At 48.1% G+C, this 11,439-nt stretch overlaps 1 protein-coding gene across 1 annotated transcript; it reads left to right on the top strand.

Moving 5' to 3' along the window:
* The first annotated feature begins 1,161 nt into the window (after window positions 1-1,161).
* Window positions 1,162-7,248, top strand: LOC135538674 (UDP-glucose 6-dehydrogenase-like). Its single transcript, XM_064964572.1, has 5 exons — window positions 1,162-1,298; window positions 4,408-4,544; window positions 5,006-5,097; window positions 5,277-5,387; window positions 6,637-7,248. Exons 1-5 carry the CDS (start codon window positions 1,177-1,179, stop codon window positions 6,748-6,750), a joined length of 576 nt encoding a protein of 191 aa, XP_064820644.1. The 5' UTR covers window positions 1,162-1,176; the 3' UTR covers window positions 6,751-7,248.
* Window positions 7,249-11,439: the final 4,191 nt, after the last annotated feature.

Here is an 11,439-nt window from a genome sequence, read left to right as displayed (position 1 = left end):
GGGTGACCGGTACCTAGTCAGGGTGGAGGAGGGGGTCACTAGTCAGGGTGGAGGAGGGGTACCTAGTCAGGGTGGAGGAGGGGGTGACCGGTACCTAGTCAGGGTGGAGGAGGGGTGACCGGTACCTAGTCAGGGTGGAGGAGGGGGTCACGGTACCTAGTCAGGGTGGAGGAGGGGTCACCGGTACCTAGTCAGGGTGGAGGAGGGAGTACCTAGTCAGGGTGACCGGTACCTAGTCAGGGTGCAGGAGGGGGTGACCGGTACCTAGTCAGGGTGGAGGGTGGAGGAGGGGTCACCGGTACCTAGTCAGGGTGGAGGGGAGGTCAGGGTGACGGTGCCTAGTCAGGGTGGAGGAGGGGTGACCAGTACCTAGTCAGGGTGGAGGAGGGGGTGACCTAGTCAGGGTGGAGGAGGGGTACCTAGTCAGGGTGGAGGAGGGGGTGACCAGTACCTAGTCAGGGTGGAGGAGGGGGTGACCGGTACCTAGTCAGGGTGGAGGAGGGGGTCACCGGTATCGAGTCAGGGTGCAGGAGGGGGTGACCGGTACCTAGTCAGGGTGGAGGAGAGGGTGACCGGTACCTAGTCAGGGTGCAGGAGGGGGTGACCGGTACCTAGTCAGGGTGCAGGAGGGGGTGACCGGTACCGAGTCAGGCACTACAAACAATTATGTTATGTCTCCACCAAACCACAATAAGCACAGCCATTTTCTAGCAAAATATAGTATTCACAAAAAGAATCCCCCTCTCCTCCTCCCTCCTCCTCCTCCTCCTCCTCCTCCTCCTCCTCCTCCTCCTCCTCTCCCTCCTCCTCGTTCCCTCTCCCCCTCCTCCTCCCTCCTCCTCCTCCTCCTCTCCCTCCTCCTCCTTCTCTCCCTCCTCCTTCTCTCCCTCCTCCTCCTCTCCCTCCTCCTCCTCCTCCTCCTCCTCCTCTCCCTCCTCCTCCTCTCCCTCCTCCTCATCCCTCTCCCTCCTCATCCCTCTCCCTCCTCCCTCTCCGTCCTCCCTCTCCCTCCTCCTCCTCTCCCTCCTCCTTCTCTCCCTCCTCCTCCTCTCCCTCCTCCTCCTCCTCCTCTTCTTCCTCCTCCTCTCCCTCTTTCCTCCTCCTCTCCCTCTCCCCCTCCTCCCTCTCCCTCCCTCTCCCCCTCTCCCTCCTCCTCCCTCTCTCCAGGTGATTGATATGAACGAGTACCAACGGAGGAGGTTTGCATGTCGTATCATTGACTGTCTGTTTAACACAGTGACAGGGAAGAAGATCGCTCTGCTGGGATTCTCCTTTAAGAAAGACACTGGAGACACCAGGTATCGATTTCCTCTTCTATTCTTCTCCTCTCCTCCTCGTTCCCTCTCTTCCTCCTCGTTCCCTCTCTTCCTCCTCGTTCCCTCTCTTCCTCCTCATTCCTTCTCTTCCTCCTCGTTCCCTCTCTTCCTCCTCGTTCCCTCTCTTCCTCTTCCTCCTCGTTCCCTCTCTCCTCTTTCTTCTCTTGTTGAATCATCAATTCCTTTTCTTTCTCTCGCTCTCTCTCATTTCAAGGGTCTTTATTTTCATGGGAAACTTAGATGAGTAGATGATAAACTAAAGTTAAATAAATAATATAAAACTAACAGTAAACATTACACTCACAGAAGTTCCAAAAGAATAAAGACATTTCAAATGTCATATTATATATATATACAGTGTTGTAATGATGTGAAAATAAATAAGCATAAATATGGGTTGTATTTACAATGGTGTTTGTTCTTCACTGGTTGCCCTTTTCTTGTGGCAACAGGTCACAAATCTTGCTGCTGTGATGCACACTGTGGTATTTCACCCAGTAGATATGGGAGCTTATCAAAATTGGATTTGTTTTGAGGGAAATATGTCTCTCTAATATGGTCATACATTGGACAGGAGGTTAGGAAGTGCAGCTCAGTTTCCACCTCATTTTGTGGGCAGTGAGCACATGGCCTGTCTTCTCTTGAGAGCCAGGTCTGCCTACGGCGGCCTTTCTCAATAGCAAGGCTATGCTCACTGAGTCTGTACATAGTCAAAGATTTTCTTAAGTGTGGGTCAGTCACAGTGGTCAGGTATTCTGCCACTGTGTACTCTCTGTTTAGGGCCAAATAGCATTCTGGTTTGCTCTGTTTTTTTGTTAATTCTTTCCAATGTGTCAAGTAATTATATTTTTGTTTTCTCATGATTTGGTTGGGTCTCTCTGTAGGTGATGGCTTTGTTGTGGAAGGTTTGGGAATCGCTTCCTTTTCGGTGGTTATAGAATTTAACGGCTCTTTTCTGGATTTTGATAATTAGTGGGTATCGGCCTAATTCTGCTCTGCATGCATTATTTGGTGTTCTACGTTGTACACGGAGGATATTTTTGCAGAATTCTGCGTGCAGAGTCTCAATTTGGTGTTTGTCCCATTTTGTGAAGTCTTGGTTGGTGAGCGGACCCCAGACCACACAACCATAAAGGGCAATGGGCTCTATGACTGATTCAAATATTTGGCATAGAAGGCCCTTCTTGCCTTGTCTCTCAGATCGTTCACAGCTTTGTGGAAGTTACCTGTGGCGCTGATGTTTAGGCCGAGGTATGTATAGTTTTTTGTGTGCTCTAGGACATCAGTGTCGAGATGGAATTTGTATTTGTGGTCCTGGTGACTGGACCTTTTTTGGAACACCATTATTTTGGTCTTACTGAGATTCACTGTCAGGGCCCAGGTCTGACAGAATCTGTGCAGAAGATCTAGGTGCTGCTGTAGGCCCTCCTTGGTTGGTGACAGAAGCACCAGATCATCAGCAAACAGTAGACATTTGACTTCAGATTCTAGTAGGGTGAGGCCGGGTGCTGCAGACTGTTCTAGTGCCCGCGCCAATTAGTTGATATATATGTTGAAGAGGGTGGGGCTTAAGCTGCATCCCTGTCTCACCCCACGGCCCTGTGGGAAGAAATGTGTGTTCTTTGACAATTTTAACCGCACCACTTGTTGTTTGTGTACATGGATTTTATGATGTCGTATGTTTTACCCCCAACACCACTTTCCATCAGTTTGTATAGCAGACCCTCATGACAAATTGAGTCGAAGGCTTTTTTGAAATCAACAAAGCATGAGAAGACTTTGCCTTTGTTTTGGTTTGTTTGGTTGTCAATTAGGGTGTGCAGGGTGAATACATGGTCTGTTGTACGGTCATTTGGTAAAAAGCCAATTTGACATTTGCTCAGTACATTGTTATCATTGAGGAAGTGTACGAGTCTGCTGTTAATGATAATGCAGAGGATTTTCCCAAGGTTACTGTTGACACATATCCCACGGTAGTTATTGGGGTCAAATTTCTGTCTCTGTTTTTGTGTAGTGCCTGTCTCTCTCTCCTCGGTCTCCTCTCTCTCTGTCCACTCTCTCTCCTCGGTCTCCTCGGTCTCCTCTCTCTCTGTCCCCTTTCTCTCTCCTCGGTCTCCTCTCTCTCTGTGCCCTTCCTCTCTCCTCGGTCTCCTCTCTCTCTGTGCCCTTCCTCTCTCCTCGGTCTCCTCTCTCTCTGTCCCCTTCCTCTCTCCTCGGGCCCTCCTCTCTCTCTGTCCCCTCTCTCTCTCCTCGGTCTCCTCTCTCTCCTCGGTCTCCTCTCTCTGTCCCCTCTCTCTCTCCTCGGTCTCCTCTCTCTCCTCGGTCTCCTCTCTCTGTCCCCTCTCTCTCTCCTCGGTCTCCCTCTCTCCTCGGTCTCCTCTCTCCTCGGTCTCCTCTCTCCTCTCTCTCTGTCCCCTCTCTCTCTCCTCGGTCTCCTCTCTCTCCTCGGTCTCCCTCTCTGTCCCCTCTCTCTCTCCTCGGTCTCCTCTCTCTCCTCGGTCTCCTCTCTCTGTCCCCCTCTCTCTCCTCGGTCTCCCTCTCTCTCCTCGGTCTCCTCTCTCTCCTCGGTCTCCTCTCTCTCCTCGGTCTCCTCTCTCTGTCCCCTTTCTCTCTCCTCGGTCTCCTCTCTCCTCGGTCTCCCCTCTCTCTGTCCCCTTTCTCTCTCCTCGGTCTCCTCTCTCCTCGGTCTCCCCTCTCTCTGTCCCCTTTCTCTCTCCTCGGTCTCCTCTCTCCTCGGTCTCCCCTCTCTCTGTCCCCTTTCTCTCTCTATCTCGTGTGTTTCAGGTTTATCAGTGTGCGTTGGGGTAAAGTGCATGTCTTGGATCCTTGACCTGATATACTCATATAGAACACACATTAACCCCCCCGCCCCCTCAGAGTTAATCATTCATATTATGGGATGCCAGGTAGCTTAGAGATTTAAGATTGTTGGGCCAGTACTGAAAGGTTGCTGGGTCGAATCCTCCAGTCGACTAGGTGGGAAAAAAATCTGTGCCCTTGAGCAAGGCACTTAACCTAAACTGCTCCTGTAAGTCTCTCTGGATAAGAGTGCCTGCTAAATGACTTACATGTATCTGTGTGTGTCTTTCAGGGAGTCTTCTAGTATCTATATATCTAAGTACCTGATGGACGAGGGAGCCAAGCTCCACATCTACGACCCTAAAGTCCTGAAGGAGCAGATCATTCTGGACCTCTCTCAACCACACATCTCTGAAGACCCTCACAGAGGTAGAGGAGGGAGGGAGGGGGGCCTGGCTGGCTGGCTGGCTGCCTGGCTGGCTGCCTGGCTGTCTGTCTGCCTGGCTGGCTGCCTGTCTGGCTGTCTGCCTGGCTGTCTGTCTCCTCTACTCGTCGTGCATTAGTTTCCATAGAACACATAGCACTCATTGATCATCCCTGACACATATATAACTTTAACTATGTTGTGTGTCTGTGTATTGTAGTGTCAGTGTGACGGTGTATCTGTGTATTGTTGTGTCTATGTGACGGTGTATCTGTGTATTGTAGTGTCTGAGCTGGTCACAGTGTCTATGTGACAGTGTATCTGTGTATTGTAGTGTCTGAGCTGGTCACAGTGTCTATGTGATGGTGTATCTGTGTATTGTAATGTCTATGTGATGGTGTATCTGTGTATTGTAGTGTCTGAGCTGGTCACAGTGTCTATGTGATGGTGTATCTGTGTATTGTAGTGTCTGAGCTGGTCACAGTGTCAGTGGATCCCTACCAGGCCTGTCAGGGGGCTCACGCTCTGGTCATCTGCACCGAGTGGGACATGTTCAAGGTGAGAGACAGACACACACACAGACAGACACACACAGACAGGCAGACACACACAGACAGACAGACAGACAGACACACTGCTCCAATCCTATAAACACCTAACATCAACTGTGTGTGTGTGTGTGTGTGTGTGTGTGTGTGTGTGTGTGTGTGTGTGTGTGTGTGTGTGTGTGTGTGTAGGAGCTGGACTATGAGATGATCTATGACCACATGTTGAAGCCAGCGTTTCTGTTTGACGGCCGACGCCTGTTGGACCAGCTCCACCCCCGCCTGCAGAACATTGGCTTCCAGGTACACACACACACACACACACACACACACACACACACACACGCTGTGTAAACAGCCGCTGGGTTTTAATTGGCTGATCTGTCAGTCCGTCACCAGTCTAACCGTTAGACCCCTCCCTCTACGTTGTTGTGGACTTCACGGCGCCAGCGATTTTAAACAAGGAAGTGATTTAGGAAAATCGTAAAGTACTGTTATCTTATAAATAGTTTTCACACATAAACTTTATTTTGTCCGGATCTCGGAATAAATTAGTCTTCCCAACAAATAATATGGTTAATGAGATAATCTATTTTGATTGGATCATTTTCACCATTTTTCCAAAGTCCTACATTTATACAACAGTCTCAGGCTCTGTCCCGCCTCCATTTAGAGCCACGCCTCCATAGTCATGTGATTCGCTCAGTATTTTTAATTGATTAGCATGTTACCCTCCACCACCCCCACACACACACAGACCCACACTGTTACCAGGCTCCATGCCCCCAGCATGTCAGGCCTGGGGGGGACGAGGTTCACTCTGTACACACCCCCAGTAAAACTATGTTCTCACTACTATCACCAGACTGCATCTCCTCTGTGTTTCCTGCAGACACACCCAGTAAAACTATGTTCTCACTACTATCACCAGACTGCATCTCCTCTGTGTTTCCTGCAGACACACCCAGTAAAACTATGTTCTCACTACTATCACCAGACTGCATCTCCTCTGTGTTTCCTGCAGACACACCCAGTAAAACTATGTTCTCACTACTATCACCAGACTGCATCTCCTCTGTGTTTCCTGCAGACACCCCCAGTAAAACTATGTTCTCACTACTATCACCAGACTGCATCTCCTCTGTGTTTCCTGCAGACACACCCAGTAAAACTATGTTCTCACTACTATCACCAGACTGCATCTCCTCTGTGTTTCCTGCAGACACACCCAGTAAAACTATGTTCTCACTACTATCACCAGACTGCATCTCCTCTGTGTTTCCTGCAGACACACCCAGTAAAACTATGTTCTCACTACTATCACCAGACTGCATCTCCTCTGTGTTTCCTGCAGACACCCCCAGTAAAACTATGTTCTCACTACTATCACCAGACTGCATCTCCTCTGTGTTTCCTGCAGACACACCCAGTAAAACTATGTTCTCACTACTATCACCAGACTGCATCTCCTCTGTGTTTCCTGCAGACACACCCAGTAAAACTATGTTCTCACTACTATCACCAGACTGCATCTCCTCTGTGTTTCCTGCAGATCGAAACCATCGGTAAGAAGCTGACGACATCTCGTATCCCCTACACACCCACGGCCGGAGTCCCTCGTACCAGCATCACCCCTGAACCCCCGACCAAGAAGCCCAAAGTCTGACACACACCCCCCTCAGCATCATCACCCCCCCCCCCCCCCTCCTTATCTACCATTCTTCCTCTACGAGGACAATCATTGATAATCAATACGTTTTGATGCTGCCGGTTTTATTTCCTGTTATAACTGACCAATCACATTAATACTGCCTCTCATTTCCTGTTATAACTGACCAATCACATTTAATTAACTGTCTCTCATTTCCTGTTATAACTGGCCAATCACGTTAATACTGTCTCATTTCCTGTTTGTAACTGGCCAATCACATTAATACTGTCTCATTTCCTGTTTGAAACTGGCCAATCACTGGTTCCGATTTTATACAGACAGAAATAGCGTGAGTCTTAAATAATGTCCCCTTTCATGGTGCTCTCCTGGTCCAACGTACGGCACTATAGAGGTGTCATTTCCGATTGAACAGATCCTTTAATATCCTGCCTTTTTATATAGACGGGTGATGTCATCAACCTGCGACCTAAATAAAACCAGATGTGAACTGTCGTCAGACTCTCTCAATGCTTTGTTACTGCTTCAGGTATTAGTGTTCAACCTATAATTATATCGTATTTCCCTATGGGCCTTGGTCAAGAGTAGTGCTATATACTATCAACCTATAATTATATCATATTTTCCTATGGGCCTTGGTCAAGAGTAGTGCTATATACTATCAACCTATAATTATATCGTATTTCCCTATGGGCCTTGGTCAAGAGTAGTGCTATATACTATATATACTATATATGGAAGAACCTGATGGAGTCTGCAAAAGACCTGAGACTGGGACGGAGATTTGTCTTCCAACAAGACAATGATCCAAAACATAAAGCAAAATCTCCAATGGAATGGTTCAAAAATAAACATATCCAGGTGTTAGAATGGCCAAGTCAAAGTCCAGACCTGAATTCAATCGAGAATCTGTGGAAAGAACTGAAAACTGCTGTTCACAAATGCTCTCCATCCAACCTCACTGAGCTCGAGCTGTTTTGCAAGGAGGAATGGGGAAAAAATGTCAGTCTCTCGATGTGCAAAACTGATAGAGACATACCCCAAGCGACTTACAGCTGTAATCGCAGCAAAAGGTGGCGCTACAAAGTATTAACTTAAGGGGGCTGAATAATTTTGCACGCCCAATTTTTCAGTTTTGATTTGTTAAAAAAGTTTGAAATATCCAATAAATGTCGTTCCACTTCATGATTGTGTCCCACTTGTTGTTGATTCTTCACAAAAAAATACAGTTTTATATCTTTATGTTTGAAGCCTGAAATGTGGCAAAAGGTCGCAAAGTTCAAGGGGGCCGAATACTTTCGCAAGGCACTGTGTATATATATATATATACATACAGAGTAGGGACCAGGGAGCCATTTGGGACGTCCCCAGACTAGACAGGGGTCATGAACCACGTATCTAAAGTCAGTTTAGGGGGAGTTGTGGACATTAGTGGACATATGTTATGTCTCAAATAGTTCCTTATTCCCTATCTAGTGCACTAGTGCACTATGGGCCCTAGTTCCTTATTCCCTATCTAGTGCACTATGGGCCCTAGTTCCTTATTCCCTATCTAGTGCACTATGGGCCCTAGTTCCTTATTCCCTATCTAGTGCACTATGGGCCCTAGTTCCTTATTCCCTATCTAGTGCACTATGGGCCCTAGTTCCTTATTCCCTATCTAGTGCACTATGGGCCCTAGTTCCTTATTCCCTATCTAGTGCACTATGGGCCCTAGTTCCTTATTCCCTATCTAGTGCACTATGGGCCCTAGTTCCTTATTCCCTACCTAGTGCACTATGGGCCCTAGTTCCTTATTCCCTACCTAGTGCATTATGGGCCCTAGTTCCTTATTCCCTATCTAGTGCACTATGGGCCCTAGTTCCTTATTCCCTATCTAGTGCACTATGGGCCCTAGTTCCTTATTCCCTATCTAGTGCACTATGGGCCCTAGTTCCTTATTCCCTACCTAGTGCACTACGGGCCCTAGTTCCTTATTCCCTACCGCCCTAGTTCCTTATTCCCTACCTAGTGCACTACCGGCCCTAGTTCCTTATTCCCTACCTAGTGCACTATGGGCCCTAGTTCCTTATTCCCTACCTAGTGCATTATGGGCCCTAGTTCCTTATTCCCTATCCAGTGCACTATGGGCCCTAGTTCCTTATTCCCTATCTAGTGCACTATGGGCCCTAGTTCCTTATTCCCTATCTAGTGCACTATGGGCCCTAGTTCCTTATTCCCTATCCAGTGCACTATGGGCCCTAGTTCCTTATTCCCTACCTAGTGCACTATGGGCCCTAGTTCCTTATTCCCTATCTAGTGCACTATGGGCCCTAGTTCCTTATTCCCTACCTAGTGCACTATGGGCCCTAGTTCCTTATTCCCTATCTAGTGCATTATGGGCCCTAGTTCCTTATTCCCTATCTAGTGCACTATGGGCCCTAGTTCCTTATTCCCTATCTAGTGCACTATGGGCCCTAGTTCCTTATTCCCTATCTAGTGCACTATGGGCCCTAGTTCCTTATTCCCTATCTAGTGCACTATGGGCCCTAGTTCCTTATTCCCTATCTAGTGCACTATGGGCCCTAGTTCCTTATTCCCTATCTAGTGCACTATGGGCCCTAGTTCCTTATTCCCTATCTAGTGCACTATGGGCCCTAGTTCCTTATTCCCTATCTAGTGCACTATGGGCCCTAGTTCCTTATTCCCTACCTAGTGCACTACGGGCGCTAGTTCCTTATTCCCTACCGGCCCTAGTTCCTTATTCCCTACCTAGTGCACTACCGGCCCTAGTTCCTTATTCCCTACCTAGTGCACTATGGGCCCTAGTTCCTTATTCCCTACCTAGTGCATTATGGGCCCTAGTTCCTTATTCCTATCCAGTGCACTATGGGCCCTAGTTCCTTATTCCCTATCTAGTGCACTATGGGCCCTAGTTCCTTATTCCCTATCTAGTGCACTATGGGCCCTAGTTCCTTATTCCCTATCCAGTGCACTATGGGCCCTAGTTCCTTATTCCCTACCTAGTGCACTATGGGCCCTAGTTCCTTATTCCCCTATCTAGTGCACTATGGGCCCTAGTTCCTTATTCCCTACCTAGTGCACTATGGGCCCTAGTTCCTTATTCCCCTATCTAGTGCATTATGGGCCCTAGTTCCTTATTCCCTATCTAGTGCACTATGGGCCCTAGTTCCTTATTCCTATCTAGTGCACTATGGGCCCTAGTTCCTTATTCCCTATCTAGTGCACTATGGGCCCTAGTTCCTTATTCCTATCTAGTGCACTATGGGCCCTAGTTCCTTATTCCCTATCTAGTGCACTATGGGCCCTAGTTCCTTATTCTATCTAGTGCACTATGGGCCCTAGTTCCTTATTCCCTACCTAGTGCACTATGGGCCCTAGTTCCTTATTCCCTATCTACCTAGTGCACTATGGGCCCTAGTTCACTTACTCCCTATCTAGTGCACTATGGGCCCTAGTTCCTTATTCCCTACCTAGTGCACTATGGGCCCTAGTTCCTTATTCCCTATCTAGTGCACTATGGGCCCTAGTTCCTTACTCCCTATCTAGTGCACTATGGGCCCTAGTTCCTTACTCCCTATCTAGTGCACTATGGGCCCTAGTTCCTTACTCCCTATCTAGTGCACTATGGGCCCTAGTTCCTTATTCCCTACCTAGTGCACTATGGGCCCTAGTTCCTTATTCCCTATCTAGTGCACTATGGGCCCTAGTTCCTTACTCCCTATCTAGTGCACTATGGGCCCTAGTTCCTTATTCCCTACCTAGTGCACTATGGGCCCTAGTTCCTTATTCCCTATCTAGTGCACTATGGGCCCTAGTTCCTTATTCCCTACCTAGTGCACTATGGGCCCTAGTTCCTTATTCCCTATCTAGTGCACTATGGGCCCTAGTTCCTTATTCCCTACCTAGTGCACTATGGGCCCTAGTTCCTTATTCCCTATCTAGTGCACTACGTAGGGAATAGGGTGCTTTGTGATACGAATTCAGTCTGTCCACTAACCCACTAAACACACACACACACAGACACACACATTGGAATGATAACACACACACACAGACACACACACACACACATACAGACACACACACACACACACACTGGAATGATAACACACACACACACACACATTGGAATGATAACACACACACACACATTGGAATGATAAGTCATGATTTAATACTTTTAATGTACAACCGTGAGTCATTATAAAACACTCCAAGTCACATAGCAACACGCCGATCACATAGCAACACGCCGATCACATAGCAACACATTTCAAACCCCTCATGTCATTCTCTCTCATCCGAGTATCATGTCAATAATCTAATTATTGTGTTGTGGAGTAAAAACTGGGACCGTTCTCTGGCTTCGTCTCAAAATGGCCCCCTATTCCCAATATAGTGGACTACTGGCCCCCTATTCCCTATATAGTGGACTACTGGCCCCCTATTCCCTATATAGTGGACTACTGGCCCCCTATTCCCTATATAGTGGACTACTGGCCCCCTATTCCCTATATAGTGGACTCCTGGCCCCCTATTCCCTATATACTGGACTACTGGCCCCCTATTCCCTATATAGTGGACTACTGGCCCCCTATTCCCTATATAGTGGACTACTGGCCCCCTATTCCCTATATAGTGGACTCCTGGCCCCCTATTCCCTATATAGTGGACTACTGCCCC

The sequence above is a fragment of the Oncorhynchus masou genome, unplaced genomic scaffold (genome assembly GCF_036934945.1).
Source record: "Oncorhynchus masou masou isolate Uvic2021 unplaced genomic scaffold, UVic_Omas_1.1 unplaced_scaffold_8281, whole genome shotgun sequence".
NCBI classification, from domain to species: domain Eukaryota; kingdom Metazoa; phylum Chordata; class Actinopteri; order Salmoniformes; family Salmonidae; genus Oncorhynchus; species Oncorhynchus masou.
This window is presented reverse-complemented; position numbering and strand designations above follow the sequence as displayed.

What these genes read in the sequence shown, in the direction of transcription:
- LOC135538674 (XM_064964572.1), top strand. Translation starts at nt 1,177, where the DNA reads ATGAACGAGTACCAACGGAGGAGGTTTGCATGTCGTATCATTGACTGT. An exon ending in AAAGACACTGGAGACACCAG is followed by an intron (nt 1,299 to 4,407) that starts GTATCGATTTCC and finishes TGTGTCTTTCAG; the next exon opens with GGAGTCTTCTAGTATCTATA. An exon ending in TGCAGAACATTGGCTTCCAG is followed by an intron (nt 5,388 to 6,636) that starts GTACACACACAC and finishes TGTTTCCTGCAG; the next exon opens with ATCGAAACCATCGGTAAGAA.